The 25960-nt window shown below is 40.9% G+C and overlaps 8 protein-coding genes across 12 annotated transcripts; 5 read left to right on the top strand and 3 right to left on the bottom strand.

Moving 5' to 3' along the window:
* Positions 1–711: 711 nt before the first annotated feature.
* On the top strand, positions 712–3986 carry repo (reversed polarity). The gene is made up of 2 exons (XM_017249418.3): positions 712–1857; positions 2145–3986. Exons 1-2 carry the CDS (start codon positions 974–976, stop codon positions 3073–3075), a joined length of 1815 nt encoding a protein of 604 aa, XP_017104907.2. The 5' UTR covers positions 712–973; the 3' UTR covers positions 3076–3986.
* Positions 3717–6625, bottom strand: LOC108130800 (ribosomal protein S6 kinase-like 1). Its single transcript, XM_017249417.3, has 3 exons — positions 6196–6625; positions 4448–6139; positions 3717–4382 (listed from the first exon to the last, which is right to left on the bottom strand). Exons 1-3 carry the CDS (start codon positions 6298–6300, stop codon positions 4170–4172), a joined length of 2010 nt encoding a protein of 669 aa, XP_017104906.2. The 5' UTR covers positions 6301–6625; the 3' UTR covers positions 3717–4169.
* Positions 6626–6728: 103 nt separating this feature from the next.
* On the top strand, positions 6729–12236 carry 14-3-3epsilon (tyrosine 3-monooxygenase/tryptophan 5-monooxygenase activation protein epsilon). 3 transcript variants are annotated; one of them, XM_017249421.3, is made up of 4 exons: positions 6729–6946; positions 10633–11102; positions 11183–11363; positions 11429–12236. In XM_017249421.3, exons 1-4 carry the CDS (start codon positions 6883–6885, stop codon positions 11497–11499), a joined length of 786 nt encoding a protein of 261 aa, XP_017104910.1. In that variant the 5' UTR covers positions 6729–6882; the 3' UTR covers positions 11500–12236. The 3 variants fall into 3 exon arrangements, with proteins under 3 accessions (XP_017104910.1, XP_017104909.1, XP_017104908.1); XM_017249420.3 differs by having other exon boundaries at positions 11426–12236; XM_017249419.3 differs by having other exon boundaries at positions 11423–12236.
* Positions 12237–14804: 2568 nt separating this feature from the next.
* On the top strand, positions 14805–15193 carry LOC108130739 (uncharacterized). The gene is made up of 2 exons (XM_017249320.2): positions 14805–14939; positions 14996–15193. The coding sequence occupies exons 1-2, from the start codon at positions 14805–14807 to the stop codon at positions 15128–15130; spliced, it is 270 nt and encodes an 89-aa protein (XP_017104809.1). The 3' UTR covers positions 15131–15193.
* On the bottom strand, positions 15162–16471 carry LOC108130738 (protein AAR2 homolog). Its single transcript, XM_017249319.3, has one exon. The coding sequence runs from the start codon at positions 16331–16333 to the stop codon at positions 15191–15193; it is 1143 nt and encodes a 380-aa protein (XP_017104808.1). The 5' UTR covers positions 16334–16471; the 3' UTR covers positions 15162–15190.
* Positions 16472–16655: 184 nt separating this feature from the next.
* Positions 16656–19223, bottom strand: LOC108130736 (RNA polymerase II subunit D). 2 transcript variants are annotated; one of them, XM_070280914.1, is made up of 5 exons: positions 19027–19223; positions 18084–18894; positions 17561–18021; positions 17219–17484; positions 16998–17138 (listed from the first exon to the last, which is right to left on the bottom strand). In XM_070280914.1, the coding sequence occupies exons 1-4, from the start codon at positions 19088–19090 to the stop codon at positions 17246–17248; spliced, it is 1575 nt and encodes a 524-aa protein (XP_070137015.1). In that variant the 5' UTR covers positions 19091–19223; the 3' UTR covers positions 16998–17138; positions 17219–17245. The 2 variants fall into 2 exon arrangements, with proteins under 2 accessions (XP_017104806.1, XP_070137015.1); XM_017249317.3 differs by lacking the exons at positions 17219–17484; positions 17561–18021; positions 18084–18894 and adding an exon at positions 16656–16902 and having other exon boundaries at positions 16958–17138; positions 19027–19215.
* Positions 19224–19277: 54 nt separating this feature from the next.
* Positions 19278–20131, top strand: moi (modigliani). Of its 2 annotated transcripts, XM_017249560.3 has the most exons (3): positions 19278–19541; positions 19600–19915; positions 19992–20131. In XM_017249560.3, the coding sequence occupies exons 1-3, from the start codon at positions 19357–19359 to the stop codon at positions 20001–20003; spliced, it is 513 nt and encodes a 170-aa protein (XP_017105049.1). In that variant the 5' UTR covers positions 19278–19356; the 3' UTR covers positions 20004–20131. The 2 variants fall into 2 exon arrangements, with proteins under 2 accessions (XP_017105049.1, XP_017105048.1); XM_017249559.3 differs by lacking the exon at positions 19992–20131 and having other exon boundaries at positions 19279–19541; positions 19600–19939.
* On the top strand, positions 19936–21706 carry Tgs1 (Trimethylguanosine synthase 1). Its single transcript, XM_017249558.2, has one exon. The coding sequence runs from the start codon at positions 19936–19938 to the stop codon at positions 21316–21318; it is 1383 nt and encodes a 460-aa protein (XP_017105047.2). The 3' UTR covers positions 21319–21706.
* Positions 21707–25960: the final 4254 nt, after the last annotated feature.

Genomic DNA, 25960 nt, shown 5'->3' with positions numbered 1-25960 from the left:
TTTTTTATTTTCTTTGCATTTAAGCGTCATTCATTGATAAATGTTAAGAATTTATGTATATGCAGTGGCTTTAGAAACAAGGAATATGTTAAACATAAAAAACATAAAGGGATTTCCCTTCTAAAAATTTTTAAATTCGAGATACTATTTGGAGCACTTGAAATTTAACTATGGAATTGTTGAATATTTTTTAATTGTTAACTATTGTATGATCTCTTATTGGGCTATGAAAAAGTATTTCATGCAACTTAAGTAGTAAGGTAATTAAAGTAGTATAAGTAATAAAAGCTTTCCAACCTTAGTTCTTATTTTATTAGGTAATAATTTAGTAAGTTTAATTTAATAAATTTACTCAATACTTTTAGGATGAAGAAAGCAATTTTATGTGTCCCTTAATGTTTCCCGGGTCCTCCAATGAAATCTCAATCCAGTAGAAATCTTAGTCCCGTTCCCAGGACTTGACATTCCGTATCGTTTTCCGTTCCCAGGCGGAAAATGCTGGTAGCATTCTCATTCATAGTTAGAAATGTGAACCGGACACGGGCAGCTAGTAGAAAAAGTCAGAAATACAAAAATAAACATGCTGTTGGAGAGGAGAAACCACACCCCGAGTAGCGACAGCCATTGATGGCCTGTGATTGGTCGCTGCCAGGGCCGACGCTGCGCAGTCGCCTGCGCCGGTATAAAAAGGCAATCATCGCCGAAGCCGACTCAATTAAAGTCGAACCTCGACGGTGAGCAGGATCTAAGGAGGAATATAAATAATAAATAATAAATAGTAATAAAATAAAAGAACAGATTTAAGAGAAAAAAATTATAAACGCAATTAAAAAACATTGAAGAACAAAATAAAAAAACAGTTAACGAATATAGCTGTAAAAATCTAATGAATTGGAAAGGAAGTGATCTCCAAAGTCTGAGCCCGTGATTTGTGATTTGTGTTGGTGTTTTTTGAAAAATACAAGGATATAGGATGGAGCATGACAGCTTCGACGACCACATTTTTGGGGACTTTGGCAGCGGTCCATTAAACCCTCTAGGCGCCAAGCCACTCCTGCCTACCTCGACTGCTATGCATCCCGTGATGCTGGGCAGTGTCCACGAGTTGTGCAGCCAGCAACAGCAGCCCCCGCAGCAACAGAGATTGCCCGACTGCAACACAATTCTGCCGAACGGAGGGGGAGGAGCAAGTGGTGGTTCTGGTCCCGGAGGATCTCCCAACTATGTGCCCAAGCTAGACTATGTTAAGATTGGCTGTTACTCACCGACCCAGAAGTTCGAGTACATCACTGCCCCTCAGAAAATCGTGGAGCAGCAAAATCAGCAACAACATCACCTGCACTATGCGGCTACTCCTCCGCCCAGCCATAACGGCATTATGATCCACAAACAGCCCTCCCAACAACAGCAGCAACTGGTGGGAATCCTTGACTATCATCCGATGAATGGCAAACTTGACTACTCGCCCAAGGATCAGTACGAGCCACAGCAGCAGTTGCAACACCTCTACGGTGGCAGCCCACATCACCTAGATCATCTGGATCAGCACGGGACCGACGCTCTGCTCCAGGACTCCTCTCCAGTGATGCTCAACGGAGGTTCATCGGTTGGAAAACTGAAAAAGCCCGATGAAATCTGCGGACAAATGGAGGCCGGTGGCCCTGTCGCCACTGCGACCACCAGCTCCTCGACGGTCAATGGTGGTGCAGGAACACCCAACGGCACTTCAACCAGCTCCACAGGAGTTCAGGGGGCAGCAGGCGCAGCAGGAGGTGTGACATCCGCTGCGCCGAAAAAGGAGAGCAGCAGCAGTAAAAAGAAAGGCGATCCCAATGGCATTAAAAAAAAGAAAACGAGGTAAGCTGATGGCAATTTTTATCTGTTTTAGTACCAATTAATTTAACGGCGGGAAATCATTGAAATTATGTCCCCCAAGGCAGTAATACTGGCCATTTATGGGTCAACCACGGGGCGTATGAGTAATTTAGGGGCATCCTAAGGAACACTTAAAGGAAATACAAACGTAATCTGGGGTGTTACTTTGTTTTAATGAACTTAATAATAACACTAGACAGAAACAATTCTTTATATTATTTCAATTTTTGGATAAAATTAAAATTTTAAATCCATTATTTTACCAACAGGACAACCTTTACTGCCTATCAGCTGGAGGAACTGGAACGCGCCTTCGAGCGTGCACCGTATCCGGATGTTTTTGCACGCGAAGAACTGGCCATCAAGTTGAACCTAAGCGAATCCAGGGTGCAAGTGTGGTTCCAAAACCGACGCGCCAAATGGCGAAAGCACGAACCGCCACGAAAAACGGGCTACATCAAGACGAGCACTCCGCCCACGGCAAATCTCAATCCCGGAACCCTGGCCCCTCCATTTACCAGCTACCCGCAGACGACTACAGTGACGCCCCCGGGCAGTATGGATAGCTGGACCAGCTACCAGACACCTTACGAATTGACAACACAGTTCAGTTTGCTTTCCCCGGCGGCCAGTCCTTACGGCACCTATTCCGGCCAGTATGGTGCTTATGTGCATGAGAGTCAGATGTTCCCAATGCGGCACTTTGATTACGGGAGCCCGCCGCGCATGGAGATGGGAACTGCATCCGGATCGGTACCAGGGGGAGGCGAAGACGTGGTGGCCAATGGAACAAGCTACCAGCCGGCGGAACTTCAGGCCGCTCAGCATCCACAGCAACAACAATTGGCAGATAGCACCCTGGTCACAGTCCATACCCACCAGCAGCAGCAATCCCACCAGTCCCAGCAGCAACTAAACGGGAAGTACCTGAGCGCAGAGGAAACAAAATACGTACACCTTCAATGCCACCAAAGTGGATCAGGTCTAGAGTTGAGTCCTAGTTCAAACTGTCACCTAGTAGAGTCTCAAGGTCAGCACTATGTGACAAGTGCTCCAGGCGGATCCTCTAGCGGCGGAGGTGGAGGAGGTACCAGCAGCGATGACAACGACAGCGGTGGCATGCAGGCTGTGATCAAAAGTGAGAATGCCGCCCAGCAGCAGCAGGCGCAGACCTTTGCCCTGCCGCCTTTTTTGCACTAAGGGAAATGCTCACACATAGACGACAACAGCAGAACAGCAGCAACCGCCGCTGGACCACGTCCATCATGCCAAGCGCCCGATTCAGGCGTCCATTTTAAGAGTGCGTGGGGTGTGCAGCATTTCGAACCTTGTATCTTCGGCTGGCTGTGGGGCCGTGTGGACCTCAAAAAAGAGCCAGGCATTTAAAGATTGTCTTCAAAGCAAAATCGTATTTATAGTCTCGAATTTAACGGTAACATTTTATATTTTCGATAGCCAATTAATGTATCATGTGTAATTTTTGATATTTAAGCCCGACTGAGTTCCACAATCCAGAAGCTTTTGGGACTTTGCAGATCTGCTATACAGATAAAGTCCCTGGCCATTGTTTTCATATTGCCATAGGTTCCTTTTAGATTTATTTTCGCAAGTTGCAACAACAGAATCGATAAGTCTTGCCAAAACTTAACGTATATTCTAGTTTTAAGTATAGATTAGCAAAGGCTAGAGCTTCTAAAACATACATACATAAGTACACATGTAGAGCCCAGTCTAAATGCATTCGAAATGTGCCTTACCCGTTTGATAAAGGGTGGATTTCCCGCAAAGACCCCCGAATCCAAACTTACTTCTAGTATATCCAGACATAATTTTAAATACTGTTGTTTAGACAATAAAACTTGCTGTATTGTATATTAGCTCATTTGGCATTACAAAGTTATTACATACTAATCTATCCACTTTGTATATTCGTTAAAAAATTTGTTGTACCTACAATTAAATTAGTTTAAATTACGTTATTGTATCATACTCTAGGACATTTTGCCAATGTATATAATAGACATATGAATAAATCTTATTTTGTACCAATTACTGACTAAAAAATTGTAAAAACAAACAAAGCAGAATAACATATAATATAAATATGGGAATCGTAAGTGTTTCACTTTAACATCGAGAAACAGTGGGGAATATTTCGAGGGTTTTGAAGATTTTTAAGAAATATTATAACTATAATATATATATAATATACAAAGCTCGCAACTCAGTTGTAGGGTATTGGCAAAAATATAAAAAATAAAATTTTATGAAAGTAACGGCTCTCACGAAAACAGTCAAGCTGTTCCTTGTTTCAAAACCGCCTGCCAATCAATGCCCTTAAAAAACGGATGCGCTTGTAACTGATCGTAGTCTAAGCGAAGCTCTGGTTTTATTTCCAACAATTTCTCCAAGAGATTCCTTGCATTTTCGGAGATGTCCAAGGAATCACCAGGATACTGAACGCATCCATAAAGCTCCAGCTGACCTGGATGAGTAGCTTTATAAGGCTGGAAAAAAAATATTTCATGACTGGTTTATACTATAAACTTTATAGCTTTAGAATCACACTTACCACTCCCAATAGCAACTGGTAGAGAACCACGCCGTAGCTCCACCAATCGGACCGAAAACTCAAAGGTCTTTCTGGGGCCACAAAATGATTGGCTAGCGCGTCGAAGCTGAGTGCCTTGTGCACATAGTTGTCGTCAGAGCTGAGTCCTTCATTTTGGTAAAAGTAAGTCAGTAGCAACTGGCCCTTAGCGCCCAAAAGGATATTAGCCATATGCAGGTCTCGCAGTATCACGCCCTTTCCATGCAGGCTATGTATGGCAATGGCGAGTTCACAGGCCCACTGGCGCAAGCATTGCTCTGGAATGGGCTTACTCCAAATACGACAAATATCGGACTTAAGCTTCTTCGGTGTTGGGACTCCAGCTTGCAAGTTACTTAACGTATTTGAAACAGACCTAAGCAACTGCTGGGAGCTGCGCACCAAATCACTGACATCGCTGTCGGCAGTAAGATGTTGCTGCTCCTCCTGGGTCTCCACCGGAAAAAGCTCTCCGTAATTGACACTCTTGCTACCTGTAGGGGTGTAGCTCTGCAAATAGTCGTATAGTCTGCCGCCTTCTGCATGTCGTAAGAGCAAAAATATCTTTTGCTCAGACTGAAAATAGGCCAGTAATTGAACCATATACGGCACTTTCTGAGGCAGAAATATGCTTTGAGTAAGCGAATGACTAGCAGGCTTTTCAATGCCTTTCATGACTGCCGCGGGTTGCTGAGGCTTTGTCACGCACTGAACTAGCATAACCCGTTCATGCAGCACCTGAAGCACCTTGTACTGGGCCAGCTGGTTCCAAGGGCACTCCAACTGCTCAATACAACCATTATCGGTCAAATCAAGAGAGAGCTGAAATTGCAGCTTCTTCGTTAGGCGATTTGCCGCCAAAAAATTGGCGTGGATCTCCTCCGCACGGGCTAAATACTTTGCTATCTTGGCCTTGGCTATAAACTTCCTCTCCTCGTTGGCATCTTGTTTTGATCCATTAAGCAAAAGATCCACGCCATGCTTGTAATGATGATGGGCTTCTGCATACTCCAAATTGACCTCCGCCTGGACGGCATGGCTGAACTCGAGGGCCGCTTCGTATATGTAGTCACTATCTTCGTTTTCAATTGATGCCATAGGCGTCAGAAGGCGCAAATAGTCCCGCTTATTGGAAATCTCATCCTGCATGGACTGAGCCATAGATTTCGGTTCTGCTTTAAGCTCGACTTCCTTTACTCTTGCCTTATCCTTATCGCGCGGATCCGGTGATGTTTCGTCGGCATCACATGCCTCGTAGCGCAGATCAAGTGTCTCGCAAATATCGGCTAAGGCACCGGCACCCCCATTTCCTATGGATGCATTGCAGCTGTTCTCACTCCCCAGCCTCAAAGATCTCTCTACGTACAGCTTTTTAAGAGGCGAACCGTTTGGTGAAGGTTGCTCCTGAAAGAACTGAGTAAAGGTAGCGCATTTGTACAATGCCGGATGCTGCGCCGCAAAGTCAAGCAGCTGCAGGATGTACTCCTTTCGACGTTGAATGACCACCGCATCGAATCGTTTGAAGAAGCTGCTGTCCGTGGGTACGGGCAACTTTCCCGGCAGTTGCAGGCTTTTGTGGCGTCGGCTTAATTCTCTGTGAAGCCTTTTCACATCATGAAATCGTTTCCACACTACCAGGCATGTCAGAGCCTGTGGCACCGAGCGAGGGAAGACCTATAAATGTCAGAAAAATAAAACCGTGTTTTATGTCATACAATGTCGGTACTTACAATCGAAGTTATTTTATAAATTGTGTATCCTCCCTTGTGCTCCTGAGTGTCTGTCACAGTAAAACTGTGTATCCAGCCCCCTAGATTGAGACTCATCCTTCTCATGCAATTGGTGCCTTATTTGATAAGCATATTTGCGATTCCTATCTAATGTTTTCCCCCAATTTTTTTCGCAACTTGGTAGAGTGTGACCAAATTCTGTACGAGAGCTGCATTGGCAACACAAATTTGTAGAAAAGTATCGATAAGAGACTATTAAGTTATCAAGTTTTCCCAGCGAGGCGCACAAAAATGTGAAACTTAAATTTGAATTTTAAATTTAGCACAATATTTTAAGCATCCATGAAGAAAAATTAAAATCAAAGTATGCGCTACCGTATGCGTGTTAAATAAAAAATACATTATTTTGTCTGATTTGGTGACATTTAAAATTGGTAATACTTGATTGAAAAAGCACAGGGTGCCTTTAAACAATGACTGCACACAGGGCGCCTCACTGCATTTTTCCTTCAAGCACCACTGGCAACACTGCTTCACTCACACCTGGCAACACCGAAGCAAGTAGAGAAAAGAAGGCGACGAGACACTGGCAACTGGCAACTGGCAAACTGCAAATTCGACGCCGCACGTACCGGGAGCATTTAAATAATTTTGTGTGGATAAATTTACCGAAAAGGCACCAACACAATGACTGAGCGCGAGAACAATGTGTACAAGGCGAAGCTGGCTGAGCAGGCCGAGCGCTACGACGGTAAGTGCACCTAAAAGGCTTGGGCTGGAAAAAATTTTCTCATCAGCGCCAGAGGAGCGCCAGCGATGGGGAGGGGTCCGTTCGTTGCGTCGTCGCGTGGTCTCTGAAAAGTTGCTGTCGCTCGATGCGTCCGAAATTGTTCCAAGCTTGCCAATTTAAAACTAGGAGAACTTGATAGCTGGGAAAAAGCTGGAAATTTTTAATTTAGCAGACAGGCTTCATTTGTGTAGGTGCGACGTAGCGTCGCTGCCAATGTCGATGAGTAGTATTTCTGCGAAACGAAGAACAGGGGAGATGCAGAGAAAGGGAGGAACGCCAAGAAGAAGAGCGTCGGAAGAAGACTAAAAAAGAGGGAGAGGAGAAAAATGTAAAACCTGATTTTTACCGGCAAAAATTCGCGTGGTTTTCGCGGTGGTCTTTCCGATTGCGAAAAGAGAAAGAAGCCGAAATTGCGTATTATAATTTACTGAAAATAGTTGTATTTCGAAAGATTTTGTGAAAGGGGGGGGGGGGCCTCTTGTACCTTTCCAAATCGAAATTTTGTGTATTTAGCGTTGCGAGTGAGGGCTGCGCGGCCAACATTTTCATTTCCAAGCGTTGCTAAGGGCTGTTTGTAGTCACCAGTTGTTGTCAAGGCGTATTATTCTAGAAGGAAACGCAGCGACACAATTTTATTTTATTAATTTCGTTCAGATATCTCAATCCCCTCTACATCCACACCCAAAATCATTGCAGGGGGATGTGGATGGGGGCATGTCTTTTTCTGCTGCTTCTATTCAAAATGTGCTTTTCATGCGCAGCAGCAACAGCAGCGTTGCTGCGAAAAATCGATGAATGAATCGATTGTGTCGCCGGCTCCTTCCCTCCTTTCCCGCCCCTAGTTTTTCCTTAATTCGTTATTTATGCAAATTGGTTGCGGCAAGTTTTAACTTCTTCACCTCTGAATCGGTTCTCCAACCACTTGGCAACTCTGTCTGATAGTGCAGAAAAAATTATTTTTTCTGTTGCTCTCGCATTACTCATACCCCCGCGCATGTATTGGTGCGCCTGCGAGACTGTGTGAGCGGATGAGTTCTCCGGGAGCTTTTATTGTTGCTGCTTATTTAATTAAAAATACTCCAATTAATTAAAACGCTACTTAAAATGCAAAAATAGGATGAGCCGTATCAGTGTGGTGGGGAAAACAACAAATTTGGCTTTTGCAAAAAGCGCGCGCTTAACGATTTCCGATTGCCGCTGCCTGTGTTAAAACGGGATAGCTAGAGTGTCTGGTACTGTCGGCGTCTCTGCACAGTGCCTGCGAAAAATAAAGAGGCATAATCTTAGCTTGCTGTACATTAGGAGGGCTAATTGCAATAGTGCAGTGGATAATTGCCTGCAAAACTGACAACATTAACAGGCGTCGTCCCTTCATAAAAGCAGCAAAGAAGTCAATCAACTATTAGCAGCCACTGCCAACTCACACCCATGTATATTTGTGTCTGTATCACATGTTTGTCTTCTTATTTTCGCCTGCGTGAGCCGTATCTGTGAGCCTGTGTGTGTTCACGGGAGCACTTGGTGTTGGCCTTGTCGCACTTGGGCAGTTGCCGTGGAGCTCATGCTGGAGCACCAACACCAGTCCAAAGAGGGCACACACGCGTAAAACAGGCTAATGCCGCCAGCCGGCAATGTCTGCGCCCCCAATCTGAACTTACCTCACCTCCCAGTCCACAGCCGCAGCCTATTCCTCGTCCTCTCTCCCCTCAATACACATTAACGTCAGCCTCTGAGTGTGCTTTCTCAGGTGCTCCCTTTGCCCCTCTCGCGACTGATTCCCCCTTCGCTTTTCCCGTTCCCACTCTCCGGGTTCTATCTACATTTTTTTCGAGGTCGCGCACTGCTTTTTCCGTCAATGTCGTCAATATGCGAAAAAGCATACATATGACTGATAGATGGGCATTAGATGAAAACGGGGGAAACGTTGGATGTTCGCTTTTTGTGCAAATTGCACCATTTAAGTGGTCAGTTCGCGGCAGCTTCTGCTCTATGGACCGGTTGTTAGCTTTTCTTTGTCTAATTACACATTCTTTTTTGCTGTAACGGTATGTGCGCATGTTTTTTCAGCTGCTGCGCCCTTATGTCACACAAGCAGGCACACCCTCACAGCCACACACCCTCATCGGTCTGATAAGGATGGGGGAGGATTGGGATGGGCAGTCGTTATAGGGGGAGTCGTGGAGGAACCTCCAGTCATCCCCTTTCCCTTTTTGTCCGTATTTTCCTTAATCTTTTATTGTACCCGCCTGACGTACACCTGCACAGAAAACAATATATATATAAATATATATATATACGTAAATACATATATGATATCTCAAGACAACCTACCTGTTTATAAAAAAATAATTTTAATGGTATGCATTATGCATATGCATATGTGAAAATACAAGAATGATTTTAGAATTATTAGGCAGAATACAAGGATCTGTACTTGAATATTAAGTATATAGGGTCCAACTTTGACGTTGAAGCTGAAAAACAAAATTTGGAAAAAAATATTAGAAAAAATGTCTTGCAATATAAATACTGCATATATATGTCTGAGACTGCAGGCAGTCTGAGATTGGGGCAGTTGGGTTTAGTTTTTTTGGTTGGGGACTTTCCTTATTTTTTGGAAGCGATTTGTCATGTCGTGCAATCATAGTCTATATTTTTTCGCCCCGTTTATTGATTTTTTTTCGTTCTATATGTATATTTAATGACCTGAGTGGCGCGCATGTCTCATAATTGGTAGTGGATTACTACTAAGCAACATGTGCTGGATGGCGGAGGAAGTTTCCCATCTGGTCAGCTCCGCCTCCCGTTCTGGCCTTTGAACAGTTGACAAGTTCAATTTGGCAACAGCCTTAATGACAGTGTTGCAAAATGCGTATGCGTATGCGTTAGCTACAGAAGCGTCACTCAAACATACATACATAATGAGAGTTTCAATGCAAACAACAATTTTTGAAGTTCAACTGCGAGGCACGCATGAATCATGCAACTTAGATTTCAATTTTCATATGTACGTGCTACAACAACAGAAATAGAGGCAGACAGGCAAGGCAAGCGTTCGGCAAATGTCCCGCTGCGTCTCTTGACTTGTGTAAACGGGTGCTTGTTTGAGGGGGTGGGTGTGTGGGTGAAATACGTCAGCAGCTGACACGACAATGCAAGCAAGCGGAGTGCCAAATGGGAAGCGCCATTACTATTACAATTTTTCAGCTCTGATTCCGAATTGTTTTGATGCTTTGTTATCAACAAAGTATACGTTGTGGACTGGTTAAGTCGCCTTGCAGCTGCTTTTTCACCAAAGCTCCGAGCATGTGATTCATGAAGCGATTTCGGGAGTATGATGCTAGGTTGGTGCAACAGTGTAGCGAAAGCCGTTATCACCGGTGATTGGTAAATGGGGTAGTGTGGGTATGACTGAATCGCTTAAAACAGGCGTGGACGCAATGCCAAGCTCTGCAAACAAGTAGCTGCTGTACTTATCATTATGAATTGGGGCGTGTCGCCGATAAGAAACTAGAAGAACTGCCTTTACGGCACACTCAGCCGTGCAAAGGGTATAAAATATGCAAATGTTAAATTTCTAAATGTGCTAACACTCATTGAATAATGGTGTTAAAATAGTCATTTCAATGGTTCTATTCTTCCAACAGAAATGGTTGAGGCCATGAAGAAGGTCGCCTCCATGGACGTCGAGCTTACTGTTGAGGAGCGCAACCTGCTGTCGGTGGCGTATAAGAATGTGATCGGAGCACGACGCGCCTCGTGGCGCATTATCACTTCTATCGAACAGAAGGAGGAGACTAAGGGGGCCGAGGAGAAGCTGGAGATGATCAAAACCTACCGTGGTCAGGTGGAAAAAGAGCTGCGCGACATCTGCTCGGACATACTGAACGTGCTCGAAAAGCATCTCATTCCATGCGCCACAACCGGCGAAAGCAAAGTATTTTACTATAAGATGAAGGGCGACTATCATCGTTACCTGGCCGAGTTCGCCACCGGTTCGGATCGCAAGGATGCAGCGGAGAAGTCGCTGATTGCTTATAAGGAGGCCAGCGATATAGCCATGAACGATCTGCCCCCAACACACCCTATCCGCTTGGGACTGGCTTTGAATTTCTCGGTACGTTCGATTTGGAGACTGGGCTTGTCTTACTTTTTTTTAAATTAAATGTTTTTGTACGTATGTAAATGTTAAATTAGGTGTTCTACTATGAGATACTCAACTCCCCCGACCGCGCGTGCCGCTTGGCGAAAGCCGCTTTCGATGATGCCATTGCCGAGTTGGATACACTGAGTGAAGAAAGCTACAAGGACTCTACACTCATCATGCAGCTGCTGCGGGACAACCTCACATTATGGACGTCCGATATGCAGGCCGAAGGTAAGACTCATTCTTAAACCACTTTGTCGCTGTTATTAAGTTATAAATATTACACTAAGAAGTAGACCCCAACACAGGTGACGGCGAGCCGAAGGACCCCCAGATTCCGGATGTCGATGATCAGGATGTGTCGTAATTTAAGTAAACCCCCGCCCTTCCATTTAAAACACATTATATACCTTCTAAAAGTAAATATAATACCATATAATATATATGCATACAACAAGAACACAACAACAGCAGCAACAACACCGAACCAACACGGCAGCAACATCCGTAATCAACGAACGACAAAACAAGGGCAGTGAAGGAATAATGTAAGCAACAGCAACAGCATCAACAACCAACAACAAGTAATCCAGCATGCAACAATCCATCGTCAGGAACAGAGAATGAAACCCGAAATTCAGCACAAAAAAGCCTAAAATTAATACAACAAATGAAACTTGGGTGGCCTGGTGGGCGTGGCTGCTGTTGCTATTGCATGATTCGCGAAAAACTATGTGGCAGCCACTAAAGCGGCACCTTGTCTCGTGCTGGCTTCCGAATAAAAGGCATAAAACAGCAACCACTCTACTACATTTGAAATTTTTGCATTCGAGAAAAAAGCATTATATTATATTTAAATAAATATTATATTTAATTATGAGAAGCAAAACAACAAAACAAATAAACTTCATTTAAACCACAAAAAACAAAGCAACCGCGTAACGAAAATTGAGAAACAATCACACGAGTAAAAGCAAATATCATCGAGTTGGCATCCATTCATTTTTAAACTAATAAAGCAAGTTCACATCAAAAATAAATAAATCTACACAACAGCAACACATAAAATACAACTTTAATTTTAAGCCCATAATAAAAGAGAAAGAGAAAATAAAATCGAAAACATAAACAAATTAATAAGCGCAAACATAAAAATTAAAGAGTCGAAAATGTAAGAAAGAGTACAGCAATTAATTTAAATTTAATACAAATAAAACATAAAAGCGTAAACAAAACGAAATGAGCAAACAGAATGAAAGACCGAAATAAAGCTAAAAACTATATTAAATGAGAAAAGGGAATGTTAGTTAAGCGAAATTTAAAACGAATTCTTAAGCTTAAATTTGTATGTATGTAAGTGTATTGTTCAGACACCAGACACTGGCACACCACACACCTACATATGCACAGACATGCAACACACCACAGACACCCACATTACACACAACACGCATACGAACCGTTGGTTTTCTCTTAACGTTTCCTTGCTCTCTTACTAAATTTGGTTTCTGTTTCTGCATGATCACATACAATTGAACTGGAATATTTTGTTCTGTTTTTTGCAATTCGTTATTTGTTTTCCATCGTAATCGCAGTCGTTTTCTCATCTCTTACCTTGCGCAAAAAACAAACCATAATAATAATATAGAAAAGTATTTGTAGTTACTAAATACAAAAAAAAACGGTACATATATATATTGTATACATATATACTTGTATATTTTCTATGCCTACCACTTATGTAATTTGTAGAGATTTCGAATTTTTTCAAGAATCTCCCTTCCAGCCCCAACTCCTTCAGAATATCCTTTCCGACGACAAAATGTCGGCATTTAAAACAGAAGCCCAAATCCACACCAAAAGAAGAATTTACATTTAGTTTAGCCAAAAAAACCAAATCCCCAACATCAACAGCAGCATTATCTGTAGCGTGTTTGCGTGATTAGCGAAGAAATACAATGACAACGGAAAATGTCAAGAGCAGAACAGGAAAGTTTTCGCACGAACTTTTTTGCAGCTCTTTATGATAAATGAAGAGCGCCGAAAAGAGGCCAGACTAATATTTCGAAGTTGCTAAAAAGGCCCGTGCAGAAAGTTAATTAACCATAAATCAGCAGCAAAAACAACCGCAATACAAATGCAAGAAACCAGCAGCTAAACTGACATTCGTATTCATTTCAATAAAAATCATAAAAACAACTGGTCGTCGCAATTTATTATTAATTGAATTTTTTGGGCTCGTGTCTGGGGCCGACGATGAAGGGCGTCCTAACAAGTCCAATCAGTGTGAAAGTTTATTTCTGTTCGATGGCTACTTCTGAATATCGATATGTGATTAAATGTAAGCAAACACAGCTCAAGCATATCTCTCTGCGATTTGAATTCTCTGTACTCCAGAGTGTGGGGCTATATTCTATTCGTCAATGAGAAGGACTCCTATGGTTGACCCACAGGTCGCATATATCAGTAGAACCAGTAAAGGAAGGTGTTTGGAAAAGATTTTGATGCCAGGTTCTATACCAAAAAAATTGGATATCCAAATTCAGCGAAATCGGCATATTTTTGAAGAAGATTTAAACGAGTCGATTATGCACCACCCCTAAAAGTAAAATTATGTTGTAGCGCCAAGTCAAAAAAGTTTATAAAAAATATTTTTATGCGAAAATATTTCAATGGCTTATTAGCCATTATTGATAAATAAATTCTGAAATTCAGCCAAATCGGACAATTTTTAGAGGAGGTATAGACTTTTTATTCTGCTTCCCTACCGATTTCCTTAAGTAATTTCCTCAGTAATCCAAAAATGCAGTTTTGTGGATAGTTTTTACTATTCATTTTTAAAATTTAAAGGGGTTAGGATGTGGGGTGGAAGAGATGAGTACCTGGTATTATTTGTCGGGAAACTCAGCTATAGCCGTCCTCTGTTGTTTTTGGTAATTTTAAAATTATCCCATAACTGATAACCGGAAAATGAAATATTATTTATTAATTTGTTTACCCTTGGTAAGAAATTTTCGTTTATTTCTTAATGAAGTACAATTGCCAATGGCCAAAGTGCCAGCTCTTCTTCTTGGCATACTTTAGGGATTTATTGTTTGACTAGAAGAAGGCAGTAAATAGTTATATTTGGAAATCCGCTTTACTTGGGTAAGTTTTTTTTTTTATTATTCCTAAAAAAATAGAATAATCTGAATATATAAACATCATAAAAATTATTAATGATTTTGTAAGTATAAAATCAAATTGGGGCGTCAGATAGAAAGAGGTGTGTTTTAAATATGCTGTTATGTAATCCATTTCTATTCCATATCATATTTTCATACCTACATATATTATTCGAGTTTTGAATATGTTTTTACTTACAAAAAATAAAATGCATATGCATACATTCTGCCCTAATATTCTGGAACAATAACGCTGCTTCTGCGTCAAATCAAAAGTGTCCACTTAAGCTCAATGTCAATTGGCCAGCACTTTCAATGTCCCAGAAGCAAATAAAAAAACTGGGTCTATTGTTGTCTGCAAATGTCGATGCGCAGAAAAGAAAAGCCTTACACATATACCATGCTTTAATATCTATATTTGAAAATCTGGACAGAAAATGGTGGAGGAAAATGGTGAAAAAGCAAATTGCGGCTTAGTTGCAAAACGTTGCTCGAGTTGTTTACAGATATGGCACTGCAACTGCAAATCGAAAAACTCAAAGGTCTGGACAACTATAAGGCCTGGTCGATGACGGTTAGGGCTTATTTGGAGTCTGAGGATCTATGGTCTGTGGTGGAGAATGGTCCAGAGAACAACGAGGAGGTGAGTGTTCCACTTCCACAATAAGTGAAATTTTGCCAGCCAAGACCTCATTGCAGTCTTTGCTGAAAGACAAGCGTGCCAAGTTTTTGATTCTCTGCCTAATCGAGACGAAGTTGTGCCAGTTTATGGTCAGCATCCGCACGGCTCGGGATTTGTGGAATTATTTACGCACCCAGCACTCACTCCGATAAAATCAATCGATCAGTTTATATCCATTGTTATATTAAAACTATTAAAATTACAATTTAAATTCACTCCTCCGGCAGTTCAATGATTACAGGCTGGTCCTCGGGATCTTCATCGAGCAGGCCCTCAAAATTCCATCCTAGCTTCTTTTCTAGCCTCTTGGTTAGGCGTTCGGCACTAACACTCAACCCGCCCGCATGCAAATTTACGAGCAATTCACGTACGTCCTTGAATACTGTGTTATGCGGGCTTGGGACCATCAGCTCCTCTGGAAGGTAAGGCAGTTGATGTGCCAGCACCTCGCTGTACTTAATATAAGTGAGCTTGTGATTCGTCACCGCTGTTTGCGAGTGAGCCAGCAGACCCAATAGTTTTCGCCAATGGGCTAGTGATTCTACGGAGTATCCAACTAAGAAGAATGCATAAGCAAGTTGCAATTCTTCAATTAATGCATTGGAGGATTCAAAGCTACAGATTAGCTTATCCACTGCTTCAATGCAGTCTATTGCATGTTTGGATACATCGGAGGGTAGAGCATTATTTGGAACACGTTGAGGCACCGAAGTGAACCGTGGAGCCGTTCCTTCTACGGGCTTTAAGTTCGGGAGAAGTTCACTTTCATCCAAAAGCAGTCTGACAGCAGTATTTCGCCTGCTCCCACTACTGGTACCAGGTCCCCTGCCTCTCGGCCTCTCTGCATCCGGGCATGACTGTAGTTCAATATTGGTGCGAATTGTGCCATCTGAAGGTCGGCAGCGCTCCACGCATGATTCCGTGACACTTCCTGTCAGATCCTTCCATGGACATACGTATCGGTAATCGTAGGGAGCCAACACGCGTTCGAGCTGGGCCAAATTCTTCCGAATGCGCTCGCACTCTACCTCAGGTTCTGCTATCCTTCGTGGTCGAAGCTCCTCCAGTTCGTTGTCCCACTCGCGGACCAAAATCTCATTCGGGTGGAAGAAATGAACGAAACCTACACGAGGAGCTGTGTCTCCATAGGGCCCTCGAGAAGCGCACCAAACATAATGCACTCCGGGTGGAATCATCTTTATGCCCCGGAAATTTGGCCCAATGGTGTGGACACATAAATCGATGCCGAACTCCGTGCCCTCAGGAACACCAGCGATGACCAATACACCTCCCTCGGCAAGAAGGCGCAGGGCAAGCTGGGGATCCATCTGCATACTGGAATTATCCTTATTCATTTTTTGTGAAGCGTCCTCAAAGTATTAAAGCAAGATTGGTTTGTGTTGATTCTTTGTCTTTATAACGAGTTGCCAGATCATAAAAATTCAAACCCCTTAAATTTTCTTAAATTGAATTTAAAACCCTTTAAATCGTTTTTGAAAATATCATGAATTAGGAACCTATGAATCCAAGAGTTAGATTTTTTGTGTGTTTTCAACAACAACGCAAACAAAATAAAAAAAAAAAAATATCTTAATAATTTTAACCAGTCCGGTAGCATCGATGATGACACAGAGCTGCCACTTTATCAGTTTTTTTTAGCCAGTGTTAAAATTTCACTTAAATTTAAAATTTTCTTTTATTCAAACCATTTGTTTTCTTAAGTTATCTTTGCTAAGGTATTTTTAGAACTTAGTATTGTAAGCTGCGTTTAGTGCCTATATCATCTAGAATTTGGCGTAGCTCTTCATCTTCGAAACGGCCTTCCAACGATGGTATAAGTGCCTTGGCTTCTTCCGGCGCCTCTGGGCACAGGTTACCCAAGGCCGCTAGCTCGAATTTATGCAATTTCTTTTGCATCAGCAAGCTGGAAAAATCTCAATGTCATAACAAAAGAACTAGTAAGTTCTATAAAAACTAACCTTCTTACAGACATAATTGTCTCCTTGTTTTTAAACTTTCGAAAACTGTCTGTGTAGGCGTACGTTTTCATGAATACTTCGGAAAATTCCTGTTCCTCGTCGGCGGACTCGTTTTGTCTTTTACGATGGTCAAGAAGCATATGCACCTCTGATATCAGCAGCGTTTCGGCATTTTCGAATTCTGGAAAAGAAAAAAAAATTACGCTTCAGTATATGTATAGGTGTACCAAAAAAAAAAAAATGGATGGAAAAAAAAGTTACAAGTGAAATACTGAGGAAAAGAGAGATTTATCCATAGGACTGTGGCCTGCTAATGTGTCCCTGTTCCAAAAGAAAGTCGTAAATTTGACGAGTTTTGTTCACATCGATTTTTATAAGCCGTCTTGCATCGGCCAAACGCAGGTGTCCCAACTTTGCCTGCTCTGAAACCAATTGACTTTTGTAGTCTAAGTATGACTGTGGAACCAGGCGGGCTACACTGCAAAGTTTCCTTTCACCAGCGTTCAACTTTGAATAGCCAGGCAAATCTATAAAAAGGAACATGAGAAAAAAAATTATACATTAAAAATGGATACATTTAAATAAACAATTTCGTTATCCTACCTCCAATCTCAATGGGTTGAGCTTTGCGGCGCGAGTGCAATGTATAGATTTTTGAACTTATGCCTAGGGGTAGCGGCTCTCCATTTTTGTTACTTTCATAGTGCTGAACTAGTTGCTGCCAGTCAAAGACTTCGTTCTGTTTCTGTCTGAAATAATCCCGTTGAGCCAGCTGCCGTTGCTTTTGAAGCCGACAGTACAAAGCGGCTCCCGAAAAATTACGCACACCCAGCTGTCTATAATCATATAGTTTATAAAGTCTCGTTTTTAAGTCGTTATAGTAGCGCAGGGATTCCACCAGCATATCAAATTGAATTGGATCACAGATTTGCATGAATCCCAAAAAACGCATGCAACTAGCATCGCTGGTAAATGCGCCCATATACTTGGAAATCCAGCTTACTGTGCGATTGGGCAGGATTAGTCCGTGCTGACGCATGACTCTATATCGACGCTGTCGTTCCCTGAGAGTTTCGAGAATTTCGGAATAGATTATCAGTAAGAATATTTCATAGACATTCCTCACCTAAGCCGATTGTTGTACGCCTGCACCAGACCAAGCTGAAGTTCTTCCATTAATCCAAGTTCCGCTTCGTTTTGATGGTCTTCTTGATGCACATCGCGTGGGCTTTGTTTTACCATAATGGAAAGTAAGCTTTCTGCAGAGGTGTCGTATGGTGTATCAAAATCTCCACGTGCACAACGATATCCGGCACTCATTTTAAATTGCATGGAGGCGATGTCATCGTGACGGGGAGGGTCCAAGCTGCGCATTTTGTATACATATGGCATCCGCTCCGGAAAATAACATTGCGAAGAATGTTGCAGCCTAAGCAGACGCTCGAAAATCCCGCCAAAGTAGCATTCATGATAGTGGCGTCGAGCTTCTGCCGGATTATGCCGCTGTGCCAAAGCGTTGGATACCGCCTCCCAATTTCCATAGCCGTGGCTACGGAGGGTTTGTAGCAAGATACGTTCATCTTTCGCCGTCCAATGAGGCTCCTCGGCAAATACTTGAATGCTGTCCCTCATTATTATATAGGCGTGGTTGTTGCGATGACTGGCAGTCTCTTTTCCACGCGAAAAGCACAGTAGGCATAGAATGATATCCAGACATTCGGAGCACTTGATGTAAGGTTCGTTTAATTTACATCGACACGTGGCACATCGACTAAAAACGCTAGTGGATGCAACTCCGGCAACATCTTTTGCCAGTTCTTCCAGTTTTTCCAACTTGTTATGCAGGGAGTGGGCGTTGTAGAAGACAGATTCGGTCCTGGTACCTTCATCCTGACGAACCAATATAAATCGTGACTCTCGTTGCTCTAGAGGATCAACTGAAAATAAGTAATTTGTTGTAAAGTGGTGGAAGAGCTCCACCTTTGAGTCATTTGGAACCAAAGTCCCTAGCATCTACAGTTTCACTTGTAACAGCAATTAATGGGTTATTCGATGTCCACAACTGTTACCTTTGGGGAACTGCAGGTCCGCTGCGTCCTCGTCTACCATGTCAACCGGATTCATGAAGGACATATTAGGTGTATTTTACTTTTTCGCAAAAAATTAATAGAAAAAACCGGCGCTGTTTATATGTATTTTTCAGCGTTTATAAAAATGCTTTTTAAGATAAAAGTGTTGGAAACGTGTTTGGCGTTGTTACGCATTGTTGTCGATAGTTACCGATATGCATCGTTCTGGTGTATACTTATCGATGTCTTTAAAAACATCTCTATTTACCACCTCTGTTGTTTATGTAGGCTCTTTTGTAAAAACAATTTTTGGGTTCATCCGAACCCGCTATGAATTCAGAGTTTCAAAACATTTTGGAATTCTGTACGTTCTTCAAACATTTATTGGTTGAGGAATTAGCTTTAAAAAAAGATTACTCAACTGTGCACTATGGAAAGTGCGCAGTGATTGGTCGACTTTCGAGGAACACGAATCAGCTACGGTTAGAAAACGTGCGTGTAAAAGATTTACAGGAGTGAGTATTATATTTATTTTTTTTCTATCAATCACAAAACTAACAATATTTCTTTCAGAGAATATCGCTTGCCCGAGGGGAGAGTGTCACTTCCTCTTTTAGGTTTAACCAGAGACAAGGCCAACGAGCAACACGTAAGTGTCGGCTGCTACTGCATTATTCGGGGAGAAGTCGTCCTTGTCAATTTATTAAATGAAAAAGAACGCCCCCTTACATCCAGAGGCGTCAAAGAGTACATTAGCATCCGAACGCTCGATGGAATAGCCCGTAAACAATACTTAGACGACTTGCTTCTGTCCCACATTCCAGCCATAGATGTGTGGTTTGCTCATCCGGTGGACGCTCCCGAGGATCTGCTAGAACGCAAATTAAGGGTCAGAAAGTTTGCTGAGATATGAACTCGCATTACCTAACGTCTTCGCGTACCAATCCGGTATTTTACTTATTCAGGCAAACCTTTAGCGAGAATTTTGATTGGCAGAATTACGACTTGGAAGCTGTTCACCAGACTGCCTGGCAGGAGTTTTGGGAACTCGAGGGTCACCAACTACTCGAGCATAAGTGGCACAAACGATTTCCCGAATACAGGGAACAAAGCGAATCTTTTAATTCAGAAGAGCAGGCTCTTTGGCTTGAATTGTGGGAAAAACACGTAAATAATTTAACCGCCAAATTTTGGCACATTCTTTCCTGTGCTTCTGAAAACTATCGGAACGATTTGGAGAAATCTTTCGGACAGGAAGAAACTATAGAGGACATTAAGGAATGTTTTGAAGACTTAAACTTTTCGAAAAAAGAAAGAAAAAAAAAAAAAAAAACATCTAAGAAATTTGCGGAAAAAACAGAGGAGGAATCCTTTTTAGGCGATAACGAAATTTCTTTAGATTTTAACGAGAAGGAACAGTTAAGGTTATTGGGTTTGCCTACATCCTTTGGCTCGCAGGGGAAACAAAATTTAAAAAAACTAAGAAATCTTACCGATTCTAGCAGTAACTCGGAAGACGAAGACGATCTAATCATGGAAAACGAAAGCACCAACCAACTTCATGGTGTGCAGAAAGGTTTCATATCAAAGAAGAACCAGCGCAAGCTAAATAAAGTAAAAATTCTGGCGGCTAAAATGCCCGAATTTATGCGGGACGAAAACAACCGAAAAATGATTAAATACTGGATGAAAAGATTCTCTTTGTTTTCACGTTTTGACCAAGGGATTCAACTGGATCGTGAGAGCTGGTTCTCGGTGACTCCTGAAAAAATTGCAAGGCAAACTTCTCGACGACTGGCCTGTGATCTAATTGTAGACGCCTTCTGTGGATGCGGTGGAAATGCCATACAGTTCGCTAACACTTGCGGACGGGTGATTGCTATTGACATCGACGCGAAAAAGTTGGCGATGGCTAAGCACAATGCTTCTATCTACGGCGTTTCCCACAAGATAGAGTTTATTCATGCGGATTTCCTGCAGTTCGCCGTCGGTACAAAGTTACGCCCAGATATCGTGTTTCTTAGTCCTCCTTGGGGAGGTCCTGATTATCAAAAACAGAGCACCTTCGACATTGAACAAAATTTGCTTCCCGTGGGAGCCTCCCACTTGATGAAACTTTCCCGAAATCTTTCCAGCAAAGTAGGATTTTTTTTGCCTCGTAATTCGAATATGACACAGGTAATTGCTTTAAGTGGACCTGGCCAGCAGTGCGAGGTGGAGCATAATTATCTAGACACGCGAATGGTAGCTCTTACGGCATACTATGGTGAAGGATTGGTAAAAGCCAACTAGAAGATTTGTTAAACTTAGATAAGTAAAATTTTTTTTTTTTTAAATTACCTTTGAAGCCATTTATATTTATATTAAATAAAGTGCAGTAACTAAAGCAAGTATGTTTTTTTTTTTGCTTAATATTTTATAAACACATTTAAATTGATTAGCCCTTCAAACAGAACATAAGAAACTTATGTAAAATGAGAAAAAAAATAAATGTTTATTTTGTTGAAACTTATAAACACATAATTATGAATTAAGTAATAGTTAAGTAATATATTTGTTTGTATCAGAGGTATGCATAAAAATACATATTTATGTCGCCAAAGGTTTGTTTTTGTTACTTGTTCCACAAGTAGATAAAAGTTGACTAATGAATAAAGTCGCCACATACATATGTAACATACCTAAGCCATTTTTTCTGCCCTTCAAACTGCAGTCCCTGGGCTTTGATTGTTGCCAAGTCACCGCCAACGCCAAACAGAGTTCTTTAGCCAATTTAGAGAGCTTAACAAAGCTCAACTGACCATTGGCTATAACCATAACGTTCCCCAATCCTCTGAACTTTTAATTAAAAGGAAACGAAGTAAAACGTGCGTCAATTTTTAAGAACTTTGCAGAATAAGTCTGTTTCGGCCACAGTTGAGAGTTTTTACGAATCCTGCTACTAAGCCTGGCAACGGCAATTAACATGTTCATGTCACAGCAGCAACAGCAGTTTCTCCGGAATTTCAAAGCAGGCATCGGAGCCACGAGAAACAACCCTTTTCATGGTTTACAACATACTTAGTTGGATCGACTGGACTGTGGTGGGGGCTGGGGTTTGTTCGGAATTTATAGCTGCCAACCGGCAAGGGAAATATTTACCTCGTTTCCCCTGCTTGTGGCCAGTGCCCCCCGTCTCAACGTCTTTTAACTGCTGCAATTAGTTTGATTAACTTATTAGGGCCACTTTAGCGAAATTTAGAGCATACTTTTCAGCGCTGATTTGTGTGCAGCTGGGGCCCCAGAATATGTACATGTACATATATTGGGACTGTTATAATAAAACCGTAAGCTTTTCTGAATGACATTTTTTTCTTGCAATGGTTTTTAAAAGATTTCAAAATTCAAAACCGGACGGATGTATGTATGAAGAGTATAGTTTTCTAGGTAGTTGTCAGAAATGTATACATTTTATAAATTATTTAAGGCTTTGTTTAATTTTCTAGTGACTCTCCCTCTTAAATATGTATGTAATTACTAAATTATAATATGTTGCGGTCGAAATAATAGTAGTGCTGGTCGAGTAAAAAGTTTTTCGGCTATAACTTCTATATGCTTTGGAAAATCGACTTTTTTCAAATTATTACCTATTAATACCGGTACTACTAGAATATGTAGTTTCATTGTCTTATTCCATGTCTTTCTATTTTTTCGCCGTTATTTGCTATGTAGCATATGGACGACGCGTTCAAAATAATAGTAGTTCCATGGAAAAGTTGGGTACAAATAAAATTTATTCTTATTTTAGTAATGTTTTTGAAATAAAATAATACTATAGGATGTTGTCCAACAGTCCTTTCACCTATCCTTATAATTTAACCCGGTAATTATACCCTTGCAGAGGGTATTATAATTTTGTCCACAAGTGTGCAACGCAGTGAAGGAGACATCTCCGACCCTATAAAGTATATATATTCTTGATCAGGATCACCTCCTGAGTTGATATGAGCATGTCCGTCTGTCCGTCTGTCCGTCTGTCTGTCTGTTTCTACGCGAACTAGTCTCTCAGTTTTAAAGCTATCGACTTGAAACTTTGCACACACCCTTCTTTTCTTTGCACGCAGTATATAAGTCGGAACGGCCCGGATAGGCCGACTATATCCTATAGCTGCCATATAACTGATTGATCGGAAATTGTATATAATTTTACACGAGCGCTATTTTTGGCAAAATAATACGACATGCCAAATTTCGTAAGGATCGGCCGACTATATCCTATAGCTGTCATATAACTGAACGGTCAGAAATGACCGTGTTTTTGAAGATAGAAAGCTGGAACTTGGTACAGATTATATTCTTGGTCAGTTAATCCGACCTACCAAATTTCATAACGATCGGCCGACTATATCTTATAGCTGCCATATAACTGAACGATCGGAAATGGTTTTTGGTAGAAATACCAACTTTGGTATGTTTGAAGATAGAAGTTTGGGACTTTTTTTAGATTTTGGTCGGAGATGTCTCCTTCACTGCGTTGCACACTTTTGACCAAAATTATAATACCCTCTGCAAGGGTATAACAACAAGAGGACGAATTTTTTCTCCTTTCTGAGAGAATATTAAAGTTTTTAAATTAAAGTTTTATTTAAATTAAAGTGTTGTAAATAATAAATGACTATATTTGGAGAGTATCTAGAAACTTTTTTGTCAAAAGTCGCTCGGAGTCGCTTCAAAAAAGTGTCGTCTTCACAGTGTTTTTTTAAATAAAAAAATTGAATTAATTTATTTAAAATATTAGTTTCTTGTGCGGATGAACAAAATTATGTACATTAAAAAAAATTAGATTTTAATTTGTGGCGCGGTCTTAAATTAAAAGGTACAATTTTAACATGAAAAATCAACCAATTATTGGCTGTAACAAGAAATGAAAGCTAACTTCGGGCGGAGCCGAAGTTTATATACCCTTGCAGTTAAAACCGGATATATATCGCAAACATCGGATATAGTTGGCCGATCCTTATGAGAATATGATAATATAACCCAATTTATTATAATACAAAAACCAAACCTAAAAATGTCCCAAACTTCTATCTTCAAAAACACAAAAGTTGGGTCATTTCCGATCGTTCAGTTATATGGCAGCTATAGGATATAGTCGGCCGATCCTAATGAAATTTGGTAGGTTGGATCAACTGACCAAAAATAGAATCTGTACTAAATTCCACCTTTCTATCTTCAAAAACACGAAAGTTGGGTCATTTCCGATCGTTCAGTTATATAGCAGCTATAGGATATAGTCGGCCAATCCTTATGAAATTTGGCATGTCGTAATGTGTTGCCAAAAAATGCTCTCATGTCAAATTTGAACTCTGTAACTTTAAAAACGTCAAAGTTATACCATTTCCGATCAATCAGTTATATGGCAGCTATAGGATATAGTCGGCCGATCCGGGCCGTTCCGACTTATATACTGCGTGCAAAGGAAAGAAGGGTGTGTGCAAAGTTTCAAGACGATAGCTTTAAAACTGAGAGACTAGTTTGCGTAGAAACAGACAGACGGACAGACAGACGGACAGACGGACATGCTCATATCAACTCAGGAGGTGATCCTGATCAAGAATATATATACTTTATAGGGTCGGAGATGTCTCCTTCACTGCGTTGCACACTTTTGGACAAAATTATAATACCCTCTGCAAGGGTATAAAAATGGTAAAAAAAAATTTGTATGTATATAAAAGCCGTCGTTTATCCGCAAGTATTTATTGTATAAAGTGTGAACAAAATGTGTGAAAAATTTAATTTATGGTAGATCCGAGCATTACAAAAACTGTTTTGAAAAAAACGCGTCTAAAGTTTTAAACGCCATTGAAAGTATATTGAGCATGATAACAAGATAATCTCAGCGAGTTTTAGTCCGATCGACATGGAATTCTCACAGGATATTCCTAAGATGATGTTATTTGATATAAATGATTATAAAAAAAAATTCAAAAAAATACATGTATTCAACCATTTTTTTTAAGTTTCAAACCATCCGGCCTCCTTAACCTTTATTTAACATAAGAAACCAGAATTCTTCAGTTTCAGTGGATTTCACACTTAAAAGCTAAAGCATAGTAGCATAATAAATTATGCGAAATGAAAGTACAAAATACACATGGAAAAGGCTGCAGAATACGATGTCTAACTAAAAACCTAACTCGCTTAAAACCTTCGCAGACTTCCGGTTTGCAGTTTTTGATTGTGGTCTACCGATATACTACAGTAGAGTATATCCTTTTAAAATATTGTTTATAAATAAATGTATTGCAAAGTGGCGTTGAACATAACGAATGCAGCGCCGCCCGGCTTTTCTCTGACTTAAGCCTTAAATGTTGCATAAACTTAGATGCTAGAACTACGCGCTGCAGTATCCTCTAAACATAGTTGTGTGTGTGTGTGTGTGAAAATGTACAAGGCAAAGAGCAATACAAAATTATCATCAAATTAAAATTAGGAATTAGCATAGAGTGTGTAAACTAAAATGTACAATTGTTTCTACATATATAAACAAGCTAGCGCGTTCTTTGCTGCCGCAAATGCATATGCCCCATGTCATGCAAGATTGCCGAAGTGATACTTTCGTTTTTTAAGAGGACATGACACTTATTTGACCGTTTGAAAATGACAAAGAGCTGAATCACACCAGTTTTTTTTTAAAATAATTTTCCTAAGTCTCTTAAATTTTTTCATGTTTTTCGTTAACTCAAATGGGCTATTATTATGACCGCAGCCGTATGTTTAAGCAATAGGCATTTAAAATTAAAACACTTTCTTCGGCCGAAGTTATATTTGATACTTTTGTCATTCATATATTTTCACACGATTTATATTTCGATAAAACTTATGTTTTATCTAAAAAAAAATCTTGTTTGCCCAGATTAAAAGTTGACTTTTTTCGTTTGAATCGTTA

The sequence above is a fragment of the Drosophila bipectinata genome, chromosome 3R (assembly GCF_030179905.1).
Source record: "Drosophila bipectinata strain 14024-0381.07 chromosome 3R, DbipHiC1v2, whole genome shotgun sequence".
Lineage (NCBI taxonomy): Eukaryota > Metazoa > Arthropoda > Insecta > Diptera > Drosophilidae > Drosophila > Drosophila bipectinata.
This window is presented reverse-complemented; position numbering and strand designations above follow the sequence as displayed.

Coding starts and splice junctions, on each gene's coding strand:
- repo (XM_017249418.3), top strand. CDS start 974: ATGGAGCATGACAGCTTCGACGACCACATTTTTGGGGACTTTGGCAGC. Junction 1,858..2,144: donor ATTAAAAAAAAGAAAACGAG/GTAAGCTGATGG, acceptor TTTTACCAACAG/GACAACCTTTACTGCCTATC.
- LOC108130800 (XM_017249417.3), bottom strand. CDS start 6,300: ATGAGAAGGATGAGTCTCAATCTAGGGGGCTGGATACACAGTTTTACT. Junction 6,140..6,195: donor TTTATAAAATAACTTCGATT/GTAAGTACCGAC, acceptor TGACATTTATAG/GTCTTCCCTCGCTCGGTGCC. Junction 4,383..4,447: donor ACCAGTTGCTATTGGGAGTG/GTAAGTGTGATT, acceptor TTTTTTTTCCAG/CCTTATAAAGCTACTCATCC.
- 14-3-3epsilon (XM_017249419.3), top strand. CDS start 6,883: ATGACTGAGCGCGAGAACAATGTGTACAAGGCGAAGCTGGCTGAGCAG. Junction 11,103..11,182: donor GACTGGCTTTGAATTTCTCG/GTACGTTCGATT, acceptor ATGTTAAATTAG/GTGTTCTACTATGAGATACT. Junction 11,364..11,422: donor GTCCGATATGCAGGCCGAAG/GTAAGACTCATT, acceptor TATTACACTAAG/AAGTAGACCCCAACACAGGT.
- LOC108130739 (XM_017249320.2), top strand. CDS start 14,805: ATGGCACTGCAACTGCAAATCGAAAAACTCAAAGGTCTGGACAACTAT. Junction 14,940..14,995: donor GTCCAGAGAACAACGAGGAG/GTGAGTGTTCCA, acceptor ACCTCATTGCAG/TCTTTGCTGAAAGACAAGCG.
- LOC108130738 (XM_017249319.3), bottom strand. CDS start 16,333: ATGAATAAGGATAATTCCAGTATGCAGATGGATCCCCAGCTTGCCCTG.
- LOC108130736 (XM_070280914.1), bottom strand. CDS start 19,090: ATGTCCTTCATGAATCCGGTTGACATGGTAGACGAGGACGCAGCGGAC. Junction 18,022..18,083: donor GCGTACAACAATCGGCTTAG/GTGAGGAATGTC, acceptor CGAAACTCTCAG/GGAACGACAGCGTCGATATA. Junction 17,485..17,560: donor TCAACCCATTGAGATTGGAG/GTAGGATAACGA, acceptor TCCTTTTTATAG/ATTTGCCTGGCTATTCAAAG.
- moi (XM_017249559.3), top strand. CDS start 19,357: ATGAATTCAGAGTTTCAAAACATTTTGGAATTCTGTACGTTCTTCAAA. Junction 19,542..19,599: donor CGTGTAAAAGATTTACAGGA/GTGAGTATTATA, acceptor TATTTCTTTCAG/AGAATATCGCTTGCCCGAGG.
- Tgs1 (XM_017249558.2), top strand. CDS start 19,936: ATGAACTCGCATTACCTAACGTCTTCGCGTACCAATCCGGTATTTTAC.